At 35.4% G+C, this 23992-nt stretch overlaps 1 protein-coding gene across 2 annotated transcripts in view; it reads right to left on the bottom strand.

Annotated features, from left to right (window-relative positions):
• The window catches only part of NCKAP1 (NCK associated protein 1), a 108272-nt gene extending 88302 nt beyond the window's left edge, over positions 1-19970 (bottom strand). Inside the window, exons 1-3 of one of the 2 annotated variants that reach the window (XM_043894028.1) lie at positions 19544-19970; positions 6392-6409; positions 5255-5365 (exon numbers count right to left, since the gene is read on the bottom strand). In XM_043894028.1, the coding sequence (XP_043749963.1) occupies positions 5255-5365; positions 6392-6409; positions 19544-19651 (237 nt within the window). In that variant the 5' untranslated portion in view covers positions 19652-19970. The remainder of the gene's footprint in view (positions 1-5254; positions 5366-6391; positions 6410-19543) is intronic. The other variant, XM_043894029.1, reaches the window with a different exon arrangement.
• Positions 19971-23992: the final 4022 nt, after the last annotated feature.

Here is a 23992-nt window from a genome sequence, read left to right as displayed (position 1 = left end):
CAGTATATTACTAGATAGTATAGTAGCTAGCATATTACTTAGTTGATAATATATTGTTTAGATGAAGCCATGGAAGTAAAATGTTTTCTTACATATATATATTGCAGGAAGTGGAAAAAAAAAAAGGTCATCTAGAAATATCCACATGAAAAGAGCTGCTAGGAAAAAGAAGTCAGTGAAGCAGACCTAAAAGTTAGAGAAGTAATATAAATAAAAGCTTCCATTTTTCAAAAGCAATGTGTTACACAAGTCTGCTGAGTGGTAAAACTAAAACTCAAATTTTGGTTTGTTGTTCATCCTTTTAACCAATATAGTACCATTATGATGGAAGCCATGACAAGACAAGCAATGCCCACTTTAGAGACTAACTAGGAATAAGCAAGTTTCCTTACCCTTTCCTTCTAACTCCTGACTAAACCACAGTGCATGTGTCAAGAGCCTCCCCATACCCATCCTCAATACCACCACCCCACCCCCAAAACACATTTATGCTTTTAAGAAGCTGGGCTTCACTAAAAAGTACAATTATTTTTATAGCTAATAACAAAGTGTTTTAAAGTGTTGATAAATTTGGATCTTGACATAGTTATAGACAATATTTGAATAAATGAAAGCTAGCTAAGTTAAAGCGTATCAATTAGGTTCATTTACTCATCACTATTTATGTCTCTCATGAGCCAAGCACTAGGGATAAAATGGTGTCTAAAAACAGACTTTAACGCTGTGCCTCTGAACAAACTGTGATGAAATTATGACACTTCTAGAGTTGCTTTATTTTGTCTTGTCTTGAGTGACCTTTTAAGTGACCTTGAGTGACCTACTTAATTAAAAATGTTTATTACATATAATAGCATCTTGTAATACTGTGCTCCAAGAAAGAGGAAATAAACAATAAGTATAACACAAAATATTCCTTTAAGTTTGAAAGTTTAACTTCAAATTATTTCAATAATGGCCTATACCTAAGTACAGAATCCCTGTATTATTATACCACCCCACTCACTAACAATGTCTTCATTCTTAGGGAGTTAAGACCTAACTGAACATACATAAGACAGTAATTTATATCATTTTCTCCTTAATTTGGGAATCAAACCCAAAGTTTTGTACTAAATGTACAATAAATAAGAAAATTCCTTAATGATACTTTTGTGCCAGATATTTTTACGGTTTTAAAAAACACAAACTAGCTTTTAGATGTAAATACAGCATAGGAAGAAAGGGGGGAATTAAGTTTTTAGAAGTTTAGGAAAAAAAAGTTTTAATATACACCTGAACATTAGCTTTCAGAATTTCTTGGGCAAAACAACTTTTACCTATTGATAAAAAAAGGAATTTCTAGTCTTTTCCTCATCCAGGGAAATAACAGATTTCCCTCTATATGTTCATAAGATATCTATGAGAAACAAATCATAAATTGATTTGACAGTTACACTTTCAAAATAATGGAAGATATGGTACAAACAAATAACCTCTCAGCTCAGAAATGTTTTCCTTATCTAAATTAAATAAGGAAATCTATAAAGCCTATTAAAACATATAGCCAGGGGCTTCCCTGGTGGTCTAGTGGTTATGAATCTGCCTGCCAATGCAGAGCACGTGGGTTTGCTCCCTGGTCCGGGAAGATTCCACATGCCAGGGAGCAACTAAGCCCATGCATCACAACGACTGAGTCCACGTGCCCCAGAGCCCATGCTCCCCAGCAAAAGGAATCACCGGAGTGAGGCCTGCCTGCTGCAACTAGAGAGTAGCCTCTGCTTGCAGCAACTACAGAAAGCTCACTCACAGTAACCAAGACCAGGCTCAGCCAAAAATAAATAAATAAATCTTAATTTAAAAAAATACACACACACACACATATATTATTCAGTCGTAAGTCGTGTCCGACTCTTTGTGTGACCCCATGGACCCTCCAGGCTCCTCTGTCCATGGGGTTCTCCAGGCAAGAATACTGGAGTGGGTTGCCATTTCCTTCTCCACACGTATATATTATATATATATGTATGTAATATATGTATTATATATATAGCCTGGCATATATTAGACACTCAATTAAGTAGCTGCTATAATAAAACTGGCTTTTATTCACTTGAATTTTATTTAATCAACTGCTTTGAAGCATATACGGCATTTAATTCAACACCATGATCCAGGAAAAAAAATCACATTCCTTGGTATGGACTCTCCCTAAGTGCAAAATTGGGGGTGGGGGGGTGGAATTTGTAAATTTACAACTAGTCACAACTACACAAGACAGCAAAAGTGACTCAACGGGGTTCACCATCATCACCACTGAAGCCATGTTAGAAACCAATCCTGTTAGTTGGCACTGCCCTCCTTCACTGTATACGAGATAGCTATGTGCTCCCAGTTTCTACTGGATTTAAAAGTATGGGAGCTGGCACAAGAGCAGATACCTGAGAAACAATAAAAAAAATTAACAACTTTTCACTGCAAAATAAGATTGGCTTTTTTGTAAGGACCATTTTAGAAACTTGAAAGCAAAAATTGTGCTCAATTTTCCACTAAAACAATCTTTTTTGTGACTGCCTTTTCTGAAATTGGGGACAAGTCGTGCTTGTGTAACATGCATGAAAACAGAAATACTGCTGATCAGTAATTCTCCTTGATCCCTGAGCTAATACAAGCTTGCTCTACAGCACATCTCTATAATGGCCCAAAGACCAAGAATAAAAAGAGAAAAACGGCAACTGTGACGTCAATACCATTTCTTCAGTGTATTTACCCAGAAATCTGTAAGCTCCAGTCATCCCAGACACTACTGTCATTCCCTGTCCTTATACTTCTTATACAGCACATCTCTAGAATTAAAAAGTCACAAGATGAAATCCCTCATTTCTCACTTCCTAACGCAAACTCGCTAGGAACTTCTCATGAGGATTTAAGCAGGCCCAAATCAAAACTAAGATCACAAAACTACACAAACAGTACACACAGAACTTTAGTATGTAAAAAAACAACAGAATGGCATTACACAGAATAGTTGCAAAGGCCATATGACAAAATTCAGACTTTGCAAACAATATAACCAGAGAACCTTCTACAAGTAGGGATAACATTTAACAATGGTGTATAATTGATTTTATAAGTTAAACATAGAATTATCACATGACCCAGCAATTCTACTCCTAGGTATATATTTCCAAGAGAAATAAAAAACATATGTCCATGTAACTTTTACACAAACATTCATAGTAGTATTATTCGTAATAGCCAAAAAGCAGAAACAACTCAAACATCCATCAATTGATGAAAAGATAAATAAAAGGTGATATATCCACACAATGGAATATTTTTTGGCAATAAAAAGAAAAGAAGTGCTGATATATGCTATAACCTGGATAAACCTTGACAACGTCATACTAAGTGAAAGCAGCCAGTCAAAAAAGACACATTATTTATTTTATCTATATAAAGTCTACAGGACAGGCAAGCATACAGAAGGAGATTCATGTCTGCCTGGAGTTGGGATGGTGGGGATACTGGCAGGAGAAACTGCTAATGGGTCTTGGGTTTCTTGTGGGGATGACGAAGATGATCTAAAATTGATTGTGGCACTGGGATGCACAACTCTGTGGATGAACTAAAAACCACTGAACTGTACACTTTAAACAGGTGAACTGTATGCTATGTGAATCGTATTTGAATAGTTATTTTAAAAATCAATTTTGTGTTACAAAGATGAAAAATAAACTATTAAAAAACAAACAACAATAACAAAAACCTAGCATTATTGTAAACAGCATGCCCAGCAAATCAAGAACAAAGTATCAATTTATTCAACAAAAAATTTTGCTGATATGAAATAGTGAATGTATGTTTAATCAGATCTTGCTAATTTTCTAACAAAAGGTCTCGTATCAAGGATCTATGCTTATTCTCATACAGCAATTTACACACACATATAAATTAAACTGAAAAGATTCTGTGAAGAGCTCATATCACAGAATTTATGAGCCATGAGAAAGAGAAGCATAAAATTAAATGTAAAACAGATTTCATTATAAAATCTCTTTTAGAGTGAATATATAATCTCTCAGATGAGTTAGCAAACTAATATCAACAATTGAAGAAAGAGTTTTCCACACAGTAACAGTGTTCAAGACATTTTCAATTACCCATATGTAATCAGGAACTAACTATGATATCTTAATATACTAATGATAAAACAAAATCTTCTCTAAAACAAAAGAAAGATTTCTATTAACCTATATTCACAAAAAACAGAAAACTTTAAAAAATTATTTAAAAAGCACTTCAGACTTATTTTGTTAGTTCTAACTGGCATTTTTCCTTCACATTAAAATATTTTTAAGTGAAAGTTGAATAACAGGCTAAATACAAATCTTCAATGAACATCCACATGATTTGAGGACACCAAAAGATGACAAAATATCTTTTAAGCAGAGCTTCTTAAAAGTAGGGAGATTATATGTAAGAGGAAATTTCTAGACTAAATTTGCACATTAAGAAAAAGAGAAAAGAATTCTAAGGCCACCAGAGAAAAAAAGAAAAAAGAGAAAACATGCAGAAAGAGTCCAAGTCAACAAAATTTAAATGAAAAGACCACAGTAAAGTGAAAAATAACCCTAATTTCCTAAAATTAGTTATTCATAGCACTTATTATAAAGAATTACCAAAAGATATGCGAAGGAATTTGGAAGACTCCAAATGTGACCATCTTTCAATATAATACTATGAAAAATTTTACCATTTGAGAAAATGTAATATGGAATAATAAAGATCCTAACACCATCAGCTTGTTATCTCACTTAATATAACAAGTATTTCTCAATTATAAAAAGAAACACACATTTTAAAGTTAAACACAGCTAATTATTAAAAACAATACAAGCTCTATGAAGACATTTTCTAACTTCAAGACAAAGTTAAACCTATGACTATAACAAAAAACTCCCTAACTAGTCATGCAAATACTAATATTTGAAAATATATACATATCTACTACCTTACTCTTTGCTGCAACTTGAAAAGGAGTAAGTATACATAAGAAATTAAGATCCTATTTTTCTATAATAAAATGGCAATGTAGCTCAATCATTTTTTTCACCAATTTCTGAGATAAGAATATCATCTCTAAAAACCTTTAATGTATATAGTTTATGTATTCAAAATACAAAGAATTAGATAAATAAGAGCTACTTCAAGTACTGACCATTACTTATACTACAGATGGCTAAAATCAAGTAATACAAAAATTTAAATCACTTACATTGTTGTTGCGAGTTTCTACAGCAGGGAATTTTCTGACTATGAATTTCACAGCAGATTCCAGGTTTTTGTCAATAAGGTAGGATGGTTTTGCCTTGGGGTCTCCACAAGCCTATAAAACAACAGTAATAAAAAAAAGTGAAATGCATCCTTTTCGAAAACCAAGAAATAATAGCAAATCTGTAATCATAAATTAGAGAGATACTTGTTTTTGGTGAGCAGGTGATAAAATGAATAGGCAAAGTGCAGGGATTGTCACAGCTGAAATATGCAATGGGAGACAGTACAGAGATGTTCTTCTACTGAAAAAAAATGCATGGAAAGTTTCAAAGCAGTTAGCGCAGAACAGCAGTGAAGGAAAAAGCTCAAACCTAAAAAAAAAAGAAAAGAAAAAGAAAAAAAATTCTTGGTTTGAGGTAGGATTGTATTCATCTGAAGCTAATAAAGTATTACAAAATTAAATATTCAATAAGAGTACTGGAAATGTTTCTATGTGTTATATAATAAAAGCTTATGTTTAAATGTCTTTTCCAAAATGTTCTCCTCATTCAATCTAGACATTTTTAATACAAGAGCCCTAGTTCAAAAGAACTGGAAGGTGCTAAAACTGGCCTCATAGCACTAACTTGTGTTGCCGAAAATCTGAGTTACAACATTGTTTTCCATCATACCAGCAGCACTTCAAACAATGAAATCTACATCTATTCTATATCTCATAAGCACAGAACAAATGGAAATGTTTACATTTTGACCACATCAGCAGTACAGCATTCTCTGTATTAAACTGTAAAGCATTGTACAAATGTAAGGTATTATTATTAGAAAGAACTTTTTATCTGAACTATTAGCAATACAGAATAATCTTCAATACTGTTCATTCTGTGACATTATTAACTGCTTCCTACTGAATTACTAAAATGGTAACATTTCTACTTAACTTCTTTTCATTGTATTTTAAAGAGGGTATGTCCTTTGAAAAGTTATCTATTATGTATGAGGAAATACAATACTGTAATTTAATGTTTTTTCACTGTTTACTATAGCTATGTTGTGGATTGCAGAAAGAGAAATTATGAAACATGAAAACTGATCTGAAAGCGGGCAAGCGGGCAGAGGGAAGGTGAAAAGCTTTGCAAACCTTCCAAACTTGTCCTTGCTGGGGAAGCATTGTAATAAAAAGAGAGAAAATTACTTGTAAACAATGACTGTCAAACTATGACATACGTTTCAGTAGAGAACTTATGCACTGCAGACTATGAATAACAAAACAAGATGAAAACTATATGGTGCTACAATTTTAAAGGTATTCTAAGTAGCAACTTTTAGTATACAATAAATTTATAGTTTATATTATTCATATATATTTAAATACTACTGTGAGGTGTACAACCATGTCAGTTTCTTGGTGCTCTTTCTAAATAACTTAAAAATAATACTAGAAGGAGAAATAAAGACTACATGCAACTATAAAAACAGGAGCAAAACCATCAGTGAAATTTTACATACCTTAAAAAGAAACGGTAGCCAAGAATAAAAATAAGTTGTTATTGGATGACTTTTGCACTTTACCTCAAATTGCAACTGTTTTTCAAGTATCAACTAACTCCTTACCAAGCCAAAGTATAAAAATCAATGCAAAAATTCCTATATTTTCCAAAAGGAAATAGGAATGCAGTAAGAATTATCTTAATTCTCAAACATAATTAGATAAAACAGAATTAACTATAAGAAATTTAGAACCTCATAATCTTTAACCAGACTGACACAAAGCTATTGTATAAATTCCATTTCAATATCATAAATACTAACATATCTGACTTTTCCTCAGAGTAGACTGCCACTAGCTTAAAATACTATTTCTCATAAATTAATCTTCCAATTAACCCACTTCCCCAAGAATATTATATACAGGAATAACTGAAAGCCACGTAACTAAGAATTGTACCAATGGAAATAGCTACATATTAGCAATTCCTTGTATCAACGATAAAATGAAAACCAAGTTTCAAGAACATGCCTGAGGTAGTACAGAATACTAAAGTGATTCCAAATTCTTTTTAAATATTATGTATCATCTTTCATACTGTAATTATTTTAAAATTCAGTTATCCGTTCTAACAATATAAGTGAAAAAACTAATAAAATATAATAGACTACCATACCCATTCCCAGTGATCACAAATTTTACTGTGTAAGAATTTAATCCAGTAACTACAGATATATCTGTATATAAACAGCTCTTTCTTACTGCACAGAAAACAAAAAGAATGGAATTTCATTTCAGTGGAAAAATAAGTGGTTATATAGTATTTCCTTGGAATTAATTTACCTTTTCCCACACTACTCAGTGAGCCACATCTAAACAAACTACACTGGGAGACAGTATGCCATAAAGATTAAGAACACAGACCCTGGAATAGAAGACTGACTGACTAAATCTCAGTCTTCATCACTTAACTGTCCATGGGACGATCCATACTTGAATATATTACGACACATCTCCTAATCTCAATTTTTTCATGTGTAAATAGGGAAATTAGTATACCTAATAGCTATAATTATAATTACCGAAGTAAAAGTCTCATGTGAATAGCAACCACTGAATAGTCTTTATCATAGTAAACAGAATTAAAAATAATGACTAACATTCTTTCCTCCAGTGATTTATTCTTTATTTACCCCAAGTCTAAACATAACCAAATTTGCTTTACTCATAGAAAACGAGTAGCCTAGCAGTTAAGAACATGAGTTATAAGATAGGCTGTCCATGTTCAAATCCTGGCTCCTAGCTATAACCATAAACAAGTGATTTTCTGTGCCTCAGTTTCTTCATCTGTTAAATAAATCACAACTGCAATCTACCCTAAAAAGATTTTGCCCATTAGACTAGTATCTGTGTGTGCTTGTGGGTGTGTGTGTACATATGAGCAGAATTTTTAACAGTATCTGGCATACTACATTCACTCAAAAATGCCAATAAAAAAACACAAGACTCACAGACACTATACAAGAGTACTAGGCACCATTTTATTTTTTTCTGAAACCAACCTACTTGAGATACCAATAGACACACTTGCAAATACTCAGGCCAAAAAAAAAAAAAAAAGTGCAAGAAAAAACCCAAAACTTGACTAAAAGCTAGTATTTAGGTAAATACATCTTGGCAAAAAGCCATTCTTAATAATTAACTGAAAAATAATGTCCTACCATACTGAAAGAATACAACAATATTCCAACTAACCAGATGTCTCAGTTTATAGAGATTAATCTTCTCCACTCTAACTCAAAATTTTCATTTTAATGATACCAACAACAAAGAAATCATAAGATAATAACCTATATTTTAAAAACACAGCCTGCAGTTGGTACACTAAAACTCTTACTTCGTCCTACTACAGTAACATTACAAAAAACTCATCTTTCACTCTTGAAAGTATTACTCTTTGAAATAACATATTTAAGAAGATGATAGGGAATTCCTTGGCGATCCAGTGGTTACAATTCTGAGCTTTTACTGCCGAGGACCCAGGTTCAATCCCTGGTTGGGGAACTAAGATCCCATAAGCCACGAGTTACAGCCAAAAAAGAAGAAAGAAAGAAAGAAAGAAAAAAAAACTGAATATACTACTATACTTAGTTATCAGTATATTTTAAACTAATATATTCCAGAAAGGCTTGCCACAAAAACTGAATCAAAAGGTTTGTTCAATTCAATTAAACTTGAGTACATCTAACCTGTCCATCACCCATCCACCAAAAAAAAGAAAAGGGGAGTAAAGGACAAAATTTTGTCTAAACCCCTGAATCTTATAGCTCTACAAAAGGGAAAAAAAATTTTTTTTTTGCATAATTGGTTAAGGGGTTGCCCAAATGGCTCAAAGGTAAAGAATCCGCCTCCCAATGTAGGAGACCCCGGTTCAGTCCTTGGGTTGGAAAAATCCCCCAAAGGAGGAAACAGGAACCCACCCCAGGATTCTTGCCTGGGAAATCCCATGGAACAGAGGAGCCCGGAGAGCTATAGTCCATGGGGTAACAAAAGAGTTGGACACACTTAGCAACTAAAACAACAATAATTGGCTAAAAGGGCTATTTCATCAAGCAAAAAGGAAACTACACCTGTAATTTTAGAATTGTTTTAAAAAGCACCACTCTAAAACCTTCTTTTATCTTGATTCAGCATGATTTCATAATGCATAAAATACCAGAATTTAAAATTCCAGAAGATCTAAAGCAAATTTAAATATTTATACACTTAAATTTCCAGTTTTCAGAACTGAAACTTTATTTCCCGTGAATATTCTAATTATCTTTAAATTTAACAAAGCTAAGACTAATCTGGCAGATAAAATTATACTAGTGTTAAAGGAAGTACTTAAATGTAATAATTAATAACTGTCTCTAAGTGGATCACAGCCCATACAGCCTTAGTACTTTAACCCATAAATTAAGGATACTATTATTACCTACTTAATAAGATAGGTTGTTCAGATTTTTAGAAGACAAAGTACACAAAAAGTGCTTATTCCAGGTGCCTGGCACACAAATTCTTATAAGTTTTAATAATCTTCTATTTTTTTAAAATAGAACTTTTCAAAACAGATGGATATCTATAATGAGTCCCCAATTATCAAAAAAGATCATGCATTTAACCAAATTAATGTCAGTGTTGTCAATTCGGTACTTCCTAGTTCATTTTTTCACAAAACACAAATATAATTTTATTATCCAAAATAAAGGACAAAGATATTTCAGAAAACCACATTTTATTCAGGCCACAAAATAAACATCTTTGATTAAAAACCTCAAAATCAGACTTAAAATAGTTTTAAAGTATGACTTTTAAACAAATCTTCCTGCCAAATCTACCACTGAAATCCCTTCCAAGGTCTTTCCTCGGGTTGTCACAACACAGATTACGTACCACAGCTTAACTTTGCATGGTTAACGTTACATATTTTTCCAAGAACTTCCTTACCACAATGTTTAAAAAATAAAAATTAAAAATATAGAAACAGTCCTCTATGCATAAGAGATTAAGCAACAATCAAGAGAAAACAAGACAATAACAATAAAAGAATCAGAAGTAAAAGGAACATTTACTAGGCACCTGTTGCATGCAAAACACCTTGGTTTAGAAATTACCTAAACCTTTACTCAACAGAGAGAAAAGGAGCGTCAGAAATTAAGTGACTCGCTCAGGGCTTAATGATTACTAACTTTGAGTACTCAAGTATTTCAAAACACTAAAAACAAAATAAACAAACCAAAAAAACACTAAAAACACTTACTGAAAAATATATACTCCAAAAAAATTTGTAAAAATTGTTCCATTCTTTCAATACCTCAGCTCTCAAAATTTTTATTGACGTAATCATTATTAAAGGAAAAAAATTTGATTACTTCAATCAGTTTTATTTTTTAATTTCCAGTCTAACTTAAAATACATTCTTTTGCCAAAATATTATAGAACAAAATAATTTCTTTTAATACAGTAACTTAATTGGAAAAAACATGAACAAAATCCCAGGGGTCAGAGTGAGACTGCTATTTGTGAGAGTATAGGAAAGAAATCAGCCTCACCTGAATCATATTAGCAAAGAGAAAAATACAAAATGTGATCAAGATGAAAGATGAATTTAATTTTACTCCATAAACAAGAACTAATAAACCTGTTTTAAGGCAGAGTTTGCAAAACTGAAGGTATAAGGGGACTAAAATTCTTCCTTGAGTCTTCAACAAATTGATATTAATGCCTAGAGGAAAAAATGGACATCACTTAAGACCATGGACTGTAAAAAGAACTTGCCTATAACTCTTTTATTTTCTAATTTTAAAAATAATGAGTTTCAGTGTGCAACTTTCCAGTATTAAAAAAATCTAAAAAAAAAAAAAAACCAACTATCAAGACCAAAACAAGCCTCAAATTCTAATAATATTGGTTAAATTTTCCTTTTTCTTTTCCATGCATATCACCTACATTTTGGCCAATCAATATGCTTGCAACTTCCCCCTTGAGATTGAGTAGGTGGAAAAAAAAAGGGGGGGGCAGGAAAAGAAAAAAGTAACCCACTTCTATAGTTTGGATTAAAAAACTTGATAGGAAAGTAAACTGAAATTACTGGAAATGCTTTAAAATTAACATAATTTTATAAATCATCTCTTACAGAGTCAATAATAGCCGATTTAAAGGTATATAAAGATTATGATTGTTTCCTAAGGATGAGTTCTCGGAAAATCATAAACTTAAGAAATATTTCGACTCATTATATATTTCAAAATCCTTTATTAAAAATGCTAAGAAATCAAAGTTTCTAATTACCATTCAGTACTCAAAAAAGATGTCTACGTTACTGTTTTCAAACATTTCTCAGCTTCTCCTATACAGAAACATTTCAGTTTATATCCAACAAAGAGTAAGGGTTGTATGTGGTCACACTGTTACTATTCTAAAGAAGTTGCTCTTTAAAGGACTGCTGGGAAACATACTTCTGAAAAACAAATACTTATTTTGTATTAGCAGTAAGTAGGTATCAAACTACAATACCAGGCAGTAAAAAGGAATAGTTAAGAAATGTTCCTAAAGGTGGTATTGAGCTGGATTTATTAGGAAAAAGTGAACACTTAGTAATTGCCCACTATGTTTCAAGTTCCAGAAATACCCAACATTTATTCATGTCTTACTCTTGTGCCAGGCAATATACTAGCACTTTGTGAATTAACCCATTTAATTCTCAACGTTATAATGCTAATTAAAGAGTGTTCCATATGTGGGAAAACAGGAATATCTAAGATTGCAAGAATTAGAGTCAATAAGACTAACAAGGCTTAGAAAACCAAAAAATGTAACTTGAAGTGTAGGAGAAGCTGAGAGCAAATAAGCACCCTGTAGATGGTTTTGCTAGTACAGAGTCTATGTGCAGCCGAGCATTTCAGAAAGTCAGTTATCCCTCAAAATCAAAATCAAATCACTGCAATTATCAGAAAAAGGAATCAGAAATATTAAGAAGTTAATTTTACTTATTTCAGTGGTTCTTCAGACTAACTTCAGGGGCTTTTGCTTATTCAGTAGATTTGGGTCATGATCCAGATGTACTTTTAAAAACCTTTTAAAATAATTATGTTACGTATTTCTGACTAAGAACCAAGGGGCTCCTCAATTTATAAATAAAGGAACTCTAACTCAGAAAGCTTAAACAACTTGTCCAAAGTTAAAAAAAAAAAAGTATCAAAGTATTATCTACAATCTAGCCCTCTCAACACACAGAATGCTACAAGTATGGGGAAAAAACCCAGAAGTTTAGAGTCTGTATGACAAGAAGGATTAATACAGGATTTTAAAATTTTATATATTTTATATCTTTATATATTCACTGAACAAAAGTTTGGAATCTTCAATGATTGGCTATTCCCTGTCATTGCCTAGCTGAAGTTTCTATTCATACTTCAAAACCAAGCACAAAAATCACTATCTCTTCTTCCCATCTCCCCCAGACAGGAATCTTTAACTCTGTTCTCAAGACCCCCCACAACATCACTTAATCACTGCATCTTAGTTAATTATCTACACATCTGTCTCACCCACTACAACATGAATTTCTTGGCACTGGAGACTGTATCTTCATTTGTTTTCCCAGTGTCCAGGAAGCCATTCAACAAATGAATGAATGAAAAGCAAACTCCCAATATTTGCTACTAACTTAAAGAACAGCTCATAAAATGACTTCCAAAGTTTTATTAAAAATAGTTTTATTACTATCAAGTATCTAAAATAATCAAGTATACAATAAGAAGATATTTTCCAATACTCAAGATATTCTTCAAAAACTTTAACCCACTATATATTTCAAAATTATTAAAAATGTTAATGATTCAAACAAAAGTTACTGTCATTCAATTCTCAAGATGTCTAAGCCACTTTCTGCCATTCAACTCTCCTTACAAACTTGCAATTTAAGAGCGTATTAAGTTTAACTTATTGTAGTAAAACATTTCAGTACAATAGTATTTAAAGAAATGATTTAGAAGATTCTCTGTCATATTAAGTGAGTCAAAATTAATAATTATAATACTGCAAATTCCTAATAGGATCAAAATTAAGAAGATTTTACATTTACTAAAACTGACAACATTACAACCAGTCAACAAAAAAACACATCTTGGGAACAGAAAAGAATAGTACTAATTTTGGAAAGTTCAAGACAGAAAGAAACACACTTATTGGCTGCACTTCCTTAATGGCATTTATCTCATGCAGGGTTTTTCAATGGAAAAAAAAAAGTTGCCATTTGACTTTAAAAATCAAAATGTAAAATATATATTTGAAATCTCAAGAGACAAAGTATCTTCAATGATGAAATGACTGTATATATCCTTAAAATTAAGGAAGATAAATGCTATTTCACTGTTTGAGTTTACACCTTCCTTCCTGTTTTATATGTACTCTTCCCTGAATTGAAGCAAAATTTTCTGTTTTCAGTTTTCACAGTATTATTCATATGGTTAGTCTTTTCAGTTTGTGCTTTCAATATGTCATGGACTAACTTTAGAAACAATCACAAAGAAAAAAATGCATATAAAAAGTAAATATAAAATATTTATAAGTTCCCCAAAAATGTCAATAAATTGAATTCTAAATTTCCTAATTCTAACTATTTCTCATTTCAATATACTACAAAGCTAACCAGAAGTCTTTATAATCACTGGTGTACTGTTAATTATGACCTCAATGCCTTTTCATAACAAACCCATACAAAGTTCATATAAAAGTAGTTTACAGTAAATAAGAAAATTATTTCTATAATTGCCTATTTCTTTTAGGTTAAGATTATTGTGTGTTCAAAATTATATCTTCCAGAAAAATTTCACTAATGATTATAATGTAATGACAAAAATAAATTAAGAGCCCAGGCTTAGCGGTTATGAAAGAAAGGAGTCAATCCAAACTTTTATTTTTCAGAGTACGACTTGGACAAGTTAATCAAATTCAATCGCTTTATCTAGAGAATAAATCACAGATCTAGAGAATAAATCACAGATCTGTGGACAACTAAAAGAAAAAAAAATTTTAATTTAGGATATAGTAGGGATTCAATAAATAGCTAGCATTACTTTTACTTTTATTACATGTTCTTTTTGCTAAACAAAGACGTAAAAGAAGCCTGGCATGCTGCAGTTCACGGAGTTGCAGTCAGACATGACTTAGTGAATGAACAACAAGAAAGAGATACAACTATTTTTAACATATAAAATGTACATCTACTGAACATGATCTGAAATTATTGTTGGAATTTACTTAACACTAACACTGCAAGTAAACTATCAAACAAGAATACAAATTAAAATTTTTAATCACCCTTGCCAGTAAAGACAAGAATTTTCAATATTGATACTTTCTCATCTGAGCCTCCTCATTTTCAACATATTGGATGTAGCTAACTAAGTAGGTCCATCCCTTTAATTTTCTTAAAATATAAATATACAAGCAACAGATTAAGAATCCTAATTTCATTTATATGTAAACTGTACCATGCTGCTTCTTCAACTTATTTTTGGAAATAATCTATTTTAGTTATAATATAATAAAATGTCAGCATTTGTACAAAAAATTGTATAAGTATACACAGCTTATTTTTTAAAAGTGGGAGATGAACAGGCAGAGAATTTCTGAAGTCACATTTGAGTTTTTGACAATAACAAGTATTCCTTCTGTAATCATTTAAAAAATTTATTGTTATTTAACAATTTCACAAAGGAAACCAAAGGTGGACAATTTACCACTGCCACTTAAAAATAATAAAAATAACCCTCTTTCCTAAGTATTTTTCGGTGATCTTTATCTCCTCAGCCTACCATCCAGTGTAATAAGAAACAGAATTATCAAATCCTCATTTTTACAAGCGGCTTCCTTGAAAAGTAAAGTTACAAACAGATGTAGTAGGATTTGTTTACATAAATATATATATGTTTTATATATATACATATATGTAACTTAAATACAGATTGATGAAGAGACAATGCTTTCTAAACATGTTTAAGGATTTTGATAATGAAAATCTCCCTGGGGAGAAAAATCTTATAGGTACTAACAGTACTTCTACAACTTGCCAGAATTCAATCTTTGGAACATGCTTTCTGCTCCTGATTAACCCACACAGAAAATAAGGCCCTTAAATGAAGAGAAACGGAACACTGAAAGGGAAGACTAAAGCTGATTCCTTTACCCTGACTGCATACTTCACATACTTTTTTTTTTTTACCTCCATTAGATAAGCAGATATCAGGTAAAGACTTTCAATTTTACACTGCTATTAACTTCTTTACTCATAAAATAAAATTATCCAAAATCATGGGCAAAAGCCTGTAATAAAAATACTCCATTAAAAAGAAGTTTGCAATAGATGGATAGGTATTTTCGCCTTTCTGTCCTTTAGAATTGAAGCAGTAATTTAACAAGATGAAAAATATTACAAGTATTAACTGAGACCTTTTTGGTACAGAATTATCAAGTTCATGTTGGTGATGGCGTAGGAAAAAATAGAAAAAGTAAGAAGGAATAAACACACACACACACAAAAAATTAAGCTCAGCTAAAAAATGTTTCCTTTTGGAATTTTGGTATATGTGTTTGCTAAACAGCAGCAAAATTTCAGAAAAAAACAAATGTTACTCCTAAAAGTTACTGAGAGTGTTAAACAAACACCATCTTACATTCATAGAAGTTTTAAACTATTTTCACATTTTATAATCTTTTATCTTCACAATCCTATGAAGTAGACAGATCATGTTACTACCATCCCTATATTAAGAAAAACTAAACAGAGCTCAGTTAAACTGTTAAAAATGGGCCTTAACTTCTACTTCCTAAAGATAACATAATCAGAGTTGGAACAGACTTGAGTGTTCCTTTCACAGTTAATTTTCCCCCATTTCACAGATGAGAAACAATGAAGCTCAGGAAAGTCAAGACACCCACCCAGTGTTACAAAACTCTCAGTGACATATTGAAGACTGGATGGCAGGTCTGCTAACTTCCGGCTGGATACTCTCCTTTCACCACACTGCCCTGCCATGTCACAATGAGTGATATAAAAGCAGGCTGAAAACGTTAAAAGTCACTATAGAAGTGGGTAGTAGTATTCACTCCAGAAAAGGGAAGACATCTTTAATTTTTAAAAAATTAAGACATTATGAAATAAATAAATTTAAATGTTAAACTACCTACCACCTTCACCTTTTCCCCCTAAAATCCTCCTTCACATCTTCTTAGATCCCTGATTTGATCACAAATTCTTAAAATTTTCATAACCTGTACATATTTGTTCGTTGTTGTTTAATCACTCAGTGGTGTCCGACTCTTTTGTGACCCCATGGACAAGGCTCCTTTGTTGGTGAGATTTCCCAGCCAAGAATACTGGAGTGGGTTGCCATTTCCTTCTCCAGCCTGCACATATTAAGATATCAAAAATTACTCAACTGATAAAATTTTACTTCAAATAGCAAAATATTTTTCAGGAGGCATGTTATATTCCTCTAAGTATTAAAGCCTATTATTCTTGGTTATAGTAACTTATTTTATTGATACTTAGGTCACTGAAGTATTTTTCACTGTATATGCTCACTAAAATATTGCCACTGCAGACTTTTAGTTGAAACAGTAATCAGATCTGATAGACAATCTAATGCAAACATGAATTAATGAAAATGTGGTAACTGACTGGCAGACATGTGTTATGTGGTAGAAGGGGTTTTTTGTTTTTTTTTTGAGGACTGTAAGAGATTGAGATTGAAAAGATTACGTGGGTTTATACTGCCATAAAAATGTAGACAGCACGAATCTTATAAACACATGGTAAACAGATTTAATCACTTTTTTAGGCAAGATTTTTGAACAAATGTTTCAATCCCAGCCAGCCAGGAAGATATGCCAGCCTTTATACACAACTCTATACAAGCTGAAAGACTCCAAAATCCATCTGATGTATCTGTATATAAAATAACACAAGGAGGGCAGATCAAAAGCTATTATTACTAAAACTAGAGCAAGATTACACACACACACATGCTCATATATATGTTGCATATACATACATACATACATAATATGCATAATGTATTCATCCTTTTCAACAAGCCCTAACTGAAAGCTTCGTTGAGCAGGTAAGACCCCAAGTACTAGTAATTCAAAAATGGTAACAGTCCCCACCGAGCGGGAACTCACAGTCACTCAGACAAGGTAGAAGTATTTCTCAAGAAATTATAAATGTGTTAAGTGCTGAAATATAACATTTCAACAATTCAAAATATTAGACACTTGGATATAATGATCAACTCACTTTAAATTGTACTAGTTCAGTAATGCAAGAGCCTAAAGCCTCTCAAAACAGGAAGTGAAAAAACGTGCTTTTGAGAAAAGGCAGTGAACTGAAGCATTTGAATGCTTAGAATTTAATCTAATCTTAGATCATTTATGAAGATGAAATTTGTAAAATCTGACTATTTTCATGCCATAAAAATGTGTAACGAATGCTTTAAAAAGAGGAATTTTGCCTAAATACCCGAATCACTTTTGATGTTACTTTCACTTCCTCTCTTGGAAACCATCATAACCATTTCCTTTAACCACAATACCACACGTCTAGTAACTTCTAGCGATGTTTGTCTTGCTTGTTTTTTTGCACAAAGCTCATATAGGAACGAATTTCCAAGTTAAGGAGCATAATCTCACAAAAAAGTTCAGGTCAATGAACCTATAAGTAATACTATCTAAAATTATTACAAACTTATATAAACTTATAACCAAGTCTCTTCTCGGTAAATGCAGAGGGCTTCATTGGAATGACCCTGAGCTCCTGTCACACAAAATTGAAGTGTGAAGAGGCATTTTACCAGAGTGCACTAGGTTTAAAGTCAACCAATCCTTATATTCAGGGAAGCCAATGGAACACAGCCATCGCTACACAAAATTTATCATTATTAAACCAGGACAGTCTTCTCCTCTAGAATTTCAGTGTCTACATCAAATTGCTGAAATAGGTCAGTTTTATATTGAACTCCATCATACGAATTTTTTTTAAGTATTCTTTTCTTCAGGAGACCTAATTTACAAGGGCTACAACTCTACTGCTACGATTAAACTAAAAGGAAATATTCAGAATGCATTAAAAAGCCAACAAAAATAATTATGAAGCTATAACATCAAATACACACTGGAAACTGTCAGGATCCAGCTTGCATCAAAAAATCTTAAGTTTTCTCTTTATTAAATTACTAAAAACCTACTAACTTTGCCTTAAAAGGAATAGAATTTCGGTCTTTCTTTTCTAAAATAATGTAATATTTGCTCTATCCTTCCATCTATTTTTCTTAACTCCAACTCAGCCTTTCATTCCTTAATATTTCGAAAGCCATGTAAATACTTTCAATGGGTCTATTAGCTAGAGCTACTCAAATAATCAGACTACACCATAAAATCAGCATAAGAGCAACACAATCACAGCTTTTATTTTGTATAGACACCGAACGTAAAGAAATTTAAGCAACAATGTTTCGGTATTATCGACATGGTTGGAAAAACTAAGATGAGGAGGAGTAGAGAGAGACAAGAAGGTTGTTATTCCTGTCCTACTGACTCACAACCCAGAAGTATTTCAGGAGAAAACTGGTTCCACCCTCACTCCCACCTCCTTTCCACCTTCAAAATGAAATAATTCCAAATCGTCAACACACTCTTCAATGGCTTTTATTTGGCGATCCAGAATAAAATGGCCAAGTGGAGGAGATGTAGGGTTCATCCAGATGAGCCATTCCCTTCTCACGCTCCCACTTACATACCAAAAGAACTGAGAAAAAAAAAAAAACAAACTGCTTCCATCTCCGCCAGATTTCTACCATTCGATCTCAGTTACGGAACACCCAAGTTTTCCTAGCCCCCATCTAGGATCTCATCCATCCTCCTCCCTTTCGCGCAGACCCAGTCCCGGGGACCAGGGCGCCGAGGAGAGGGCGGCGGCGGCGCCCCTCACCCCGCGCCGGGCCGGCCAGTTCCCATTGCTGGGAGCGGGCAAATGGCTCCTCTCCGTCCCTGGCCAGCCCGCGAGCCGGCGGGAGAGACGCCAAGGCTCCGCATTAGGCCGCGGCGCATCCTGGCGACCCTGGGCGGGCCTGCAGCCGCGAGGCCGCGCTTTCCGCCCCGGGCGCCGCCCGCCGCCCCCAGGGCCCAGGCCTCCCCGGCCCTCCCTCCCGCCTCCGCCAGCCCGCCGCCCCCGCCGAGGCCTCGCCGGCCCGTGCGCACCTTCTTGATGTTGTAGAGGCGCGTGAGCATGCCGACGCCCCGGTCGTTGAGGATGGTGAGCTTCTCCGCCAGCTTCTGCTGGCTAGGCTGCAGCACGGAGCGCGACATGGTGGTGGTGATGGTGGCGGCGGTGGCGATGGCAGTGGTGGGGCCGGCGCTGCCGGCCTCGCGCCCAGTCACCGGCCCGCGGCCTCCGCAGCTACCTCGGTCGGGCCTCCTCCCCTCCCGCCCGTGACCTCCGCCTCAGGGGCGCGCGCCCATGGCCCTCGCGCCCCAATCCCGTGCGGGCGGACAGAGCGAGCCGCGGCGGACGCCTCGTCGTCCCTTTCCCCGCAGCAGCCCGCACCCCGACAGCCTCCTGCCTTCGGTCCGCCGCCCTTCCGTCCCCACCCCGGGCGCTCTCCGCCCCAGCCCCCACCGCCGAGCCGCCTTCCCCGGCTCCTCCACTAGGTGTGGCGGAGGCGGCGGCGTCTCAGGCGGCTGAGAACGAGGCCGCTTCCCCGCAGCCCCGGACGAGCGCTCGGTCACCTGATCTGCCGCGCCGGCGCCCTCGCCAGGCCGAACGGGGAACTGCGCCTGGGGGGCGGGGGGCTCGGCCCGCCTCGCCCGGCCTCGCTGCAGCCGCCGCTCGGGACGCGGCTCCGGCTCCACACCCGACCCAACCCGGCCTGGCCCGCCCACTGTCCGGGGAGCCTCAGCCCGACCTGCTGAGGTTACGCTTTTCTGGCCGCCACACAGCCCCCCCTTTCAAGTTTCCAAAAGTTGCCTTTCCACCGCCGCCCAGCAGAAGCCGCGGGCAGGGGGCGGGGGCAGGGCGGGCTTTTTTTCTGGCGAGTTTCGCCGAGAGTGGGCTGGTGGCTCCATGCGCTTTTCCCTCCCACTGCTTGACAGACGCTCCGGCTGAACACAGCAGATGTGCTCTGCGAGGCGGCCTGCGCCTCTGCCTTCCTCCCCTTTCCAGCCTGTCTCCCCCTCTTCAAGGCAGTTCAGGAGAGAGAGGGTCGGAAGCGAGGGCGACTCGAGTTCCTCAGATAATCAAAATCTGACATTTGTCGACGGGATTACCCTTCCAGAGAAGACGTCAACAGAAGAGGTCTTGGCCTGAGGGAGGCAGAAATAAATGTTTCTTCAAGTGAATGAAGGAACTTTCCTATTTTTTTTTTTTTTTTCTTGGCCTCCACCCCAAATCCCACGCCTTCTTGGCAACATTCTGCTTTTCCATCTTTTTTTTTTTTTTTTTTCCTGATCGAATTCCTCCAAGTCAGACCCGAAGGCTGCCCCCTCTGATCAAATATGTTAGACAGGATTCCAAAAGGGAGCAAACTCAAGGACTTATGTCATTGACTTGGGTGAGGAACTCCAGCAAAGAGGAGTCAAGCTGTTTTGATGGATTTTTTTCGCCTTAATTTCGTTTGATGTATTAATTTTTAAGTAAGTGACAAAATATCCTGCCACCTTCAGTAAACGACATTATAAAAGTAAGTGTCATTGGATTGATCAAAACACTTTATGGAAAGGAAATTGTGAGGAATATATTCTGAAACATTTTAAGCTAGTATATGTAGAGTTCCTTCAGAAATTTTCGTTTTAATATTACAAGATAAAGGCAATAGATTGAACTTGATTTAAGGAGCTTTGAAGAGTCCTATATTCACCGAAAAATCCTACCTGCCATTATGCTTGGAATCCTGTACACAAAATTAACTTGAATGAGTTTTTTAAATAGAAACACCTCAGAGAGATCACCTGTTGAGCTAGGTAGGGAGCGGGGTGGGGAGTATAGATGTGCTTTTTTCAGGGACCAAAGGCAAATTTAACCAGACAGAGTCCTACAAAGAAAGATTATATCATTTTCTAGTTTTTCAAAAGTGCTGTATAGAGAGAACAATAAAGTGGTGCCGCATTAAAATTTGAACACAGCTGTCATTTAGAAAAGCCACTCTCATGATTCCATATGAACTTGAACACTTGAAGCTGCTTATAACTCAGAAGTACCAGATAGAGGGAGAGCTCAGTAGATTCTAGTCTCATTATTGAATTTTTATTATAACTAACTTTTAGACATACTGGTCCTAGATTGAATAGAATATTTATATCAGGTGTAAGTGAAGTATTCATAATTCTTGCATTTCTCTACATTTTGCATCAAGAATTTTGTTCCTGAGCCAACCCTTTTGAAGTTTGCCCATATGTGTAGTGTAAAGTGGGCTTCCCCAGTGGCTCAGCAGTGAAGAATCCGCCTGCAATGCAAGAAACTTGGGTTTGATGCCTGGGTGAGGAATATCCTTCCTGGAGGAGGACCCCGCAACCCACTCCAGTATTCTTGCCTGGAGAAACCCATGGACAGAGGAGCCTGGCAGGCTACAGTCCATAGAGTCGAAAAGAGTCAGACACCACAGAAGTGACTGAGGTCACACATAATATAAAGTTTATTGTAAGTGCTAAGGTAATAATCATGTATTTTCCTATGCACATATGATTTTATGGCAAGTATAATTAGTGCATGTCCTTTTCTATTTCCTCTCAGTATTTCAGTCTTTGAAAATATGTCATACTATGTGAATCAGCCTATAAAGTTATTATAAGAATTGCCCATCTTGTAGATTTTTTCTTCCTACTGTTTTCTGGAAAAGCAAAAAATTTTAAAAATGATCAGGAAACTTAGAAAAAATTAAGTAAGTTTTAAAAAGCTTGATTGGAGATTTTATTTCCCTCATCAAATAAAGCATAGTCTTCACAGTTCCTTTGGTACTAAAGATCTTCAAATTGTTTCACTTCAGTTAAGAGATTTCTGCTGTTTGTCCCTAGAACATAAGGCTTCAGAGAGATTTAGAAAGTAGATGATAGCTTTTTATTTGCAGTAATCATAGAAATTTAGCTAGCATAGACCAATAGGCCTTAAAAAGTGTGAATTTTTCTGTATGTAAAGTATATCTCAATAAATCTGACTAGAAGTTACAGAATAGTGTTTTGAAAAATTATTTTTTGTTGAAAGAAGTATAAAAGTACCCACTGTAAGGAAAGTAAACATTTGAAAACCCAAAATGGAAAATATATAAATTGAAAGAGGAATAAATTTGGCTTTATAGAAGAATTCATAATAGAATTATATTTTGTGACCCACAAATATATTTTACAATGATTCAGTTATAAAATCCTACTTATAAAATTTCAGAAACAAATCACGGGTATGACATATAACTTTTTATATATGTGTTGTGAAATATTCGATCATTCATAGTGACAATTCTGGATGGATTTAAATGTAAATGTTTGTACAGTAAATACTTAAAATGTGCAAAATACTGTTATTCTAAGAGGAGATATGAAGCTGTATAAGGTGTAGATTTTAATCTCCCTAGCTCACATTCTGGGCTTCCCTGATAGCTCAGCTGGTAAAGAATCCGCCTGCAATGTGGGAGACCTCGGTTTGGTCCCTGGAGAAGGGAATGGCTACCCTCTCCAGTATTCTGGCCTGGAGAATTCCGTGGACTACAGTCCATGGGGTCGCAAAGAGTCAGACACAACTGAGTAACTTTTACTTTCACTTGGGCTTCCCTAGTGGCTCAGCTGGTAAAGAATCTGCCTGCAGTTCAGCAGACCCAGTTTGATCCCCCAGTCAGGAAGATCTCCTGGAGAAGGAAATGGTAACCCACTCTAGTATTCTTGCCTGGAGAATTCCATGGCCAAAGGAGCGGGACAGGCTGCAGCCAATGGAATCACAAGGAGTCAGACACAACTGTGCAACTAACTCTTTTTTTCAGCTCACATACTGGGTGAGCATAGAACTGTACATACACAAGGAAGTCTAATATAAAGCAGCCTGAGATACAGGGCTACGAGAGAAGTCTAGAGAGAAGAGTCCCAAATTGAAGTTCCTGAAGTTCCTAAGCATGTGTGTATGCGTTGCTCACATGACTTAGTTGCTCAGTCATGTCCAGCTCTTTGCGATGGACTATAGCCCACCAGGCTCCTCTATCCATGGAATTCTCTAGGCAGGAATACTGGAGTGGGTTGCCATTTCCTTCTTTAGAGGATTTTCCCAATGTAGAGATCGATCCCAGGTTTCCTGCACTGCAGGCGGATTCTTCACTGTCTGACCCACCAGTGAAGCCCAAAGTTCCTAAGGATTGTTCTAAAACTTAGGTTTGTTCAACTTTAATAAGTGCAAAATAATTTTTTTAAAGTGCAGGAAAATAATAGGAATGCTCATCACATACATGAAAGAACAAAGAAAGTTGAAGGTAGAACAGAAAACATGTATGCCTGTGATTGCTAAAGCAGAAGAAAAAAAATGGGAAAAATAAAGGTAGCTTTTGAGGACTTGAGGATAATAAAGACAATTTCAAATAGTTGTTGACTTTATTAATTAGCCTTCAATGTCTCCTTCTTCCTTAGAATAAAGTCTACATCTCTCAGTCTCGCTTGCAGACTAGTTCTTGCCTCTAG

This window comes from Cervus elaphus, chromosome 33, assembly GCF_910594005.1.
Source record: "Cervus elaphus chromosome 33, mCerEla1.1, whole genome shotgun sequence".
Lineage (NCBI taxonomy): Eukaryota > Metazoa > Chordata > Mammalia > Artiodactyla > Cervidae > Cervus > Cervus elaphus.
This window is presented reverse-complemented; position numbering and strand designations above follow the sequence as displayed.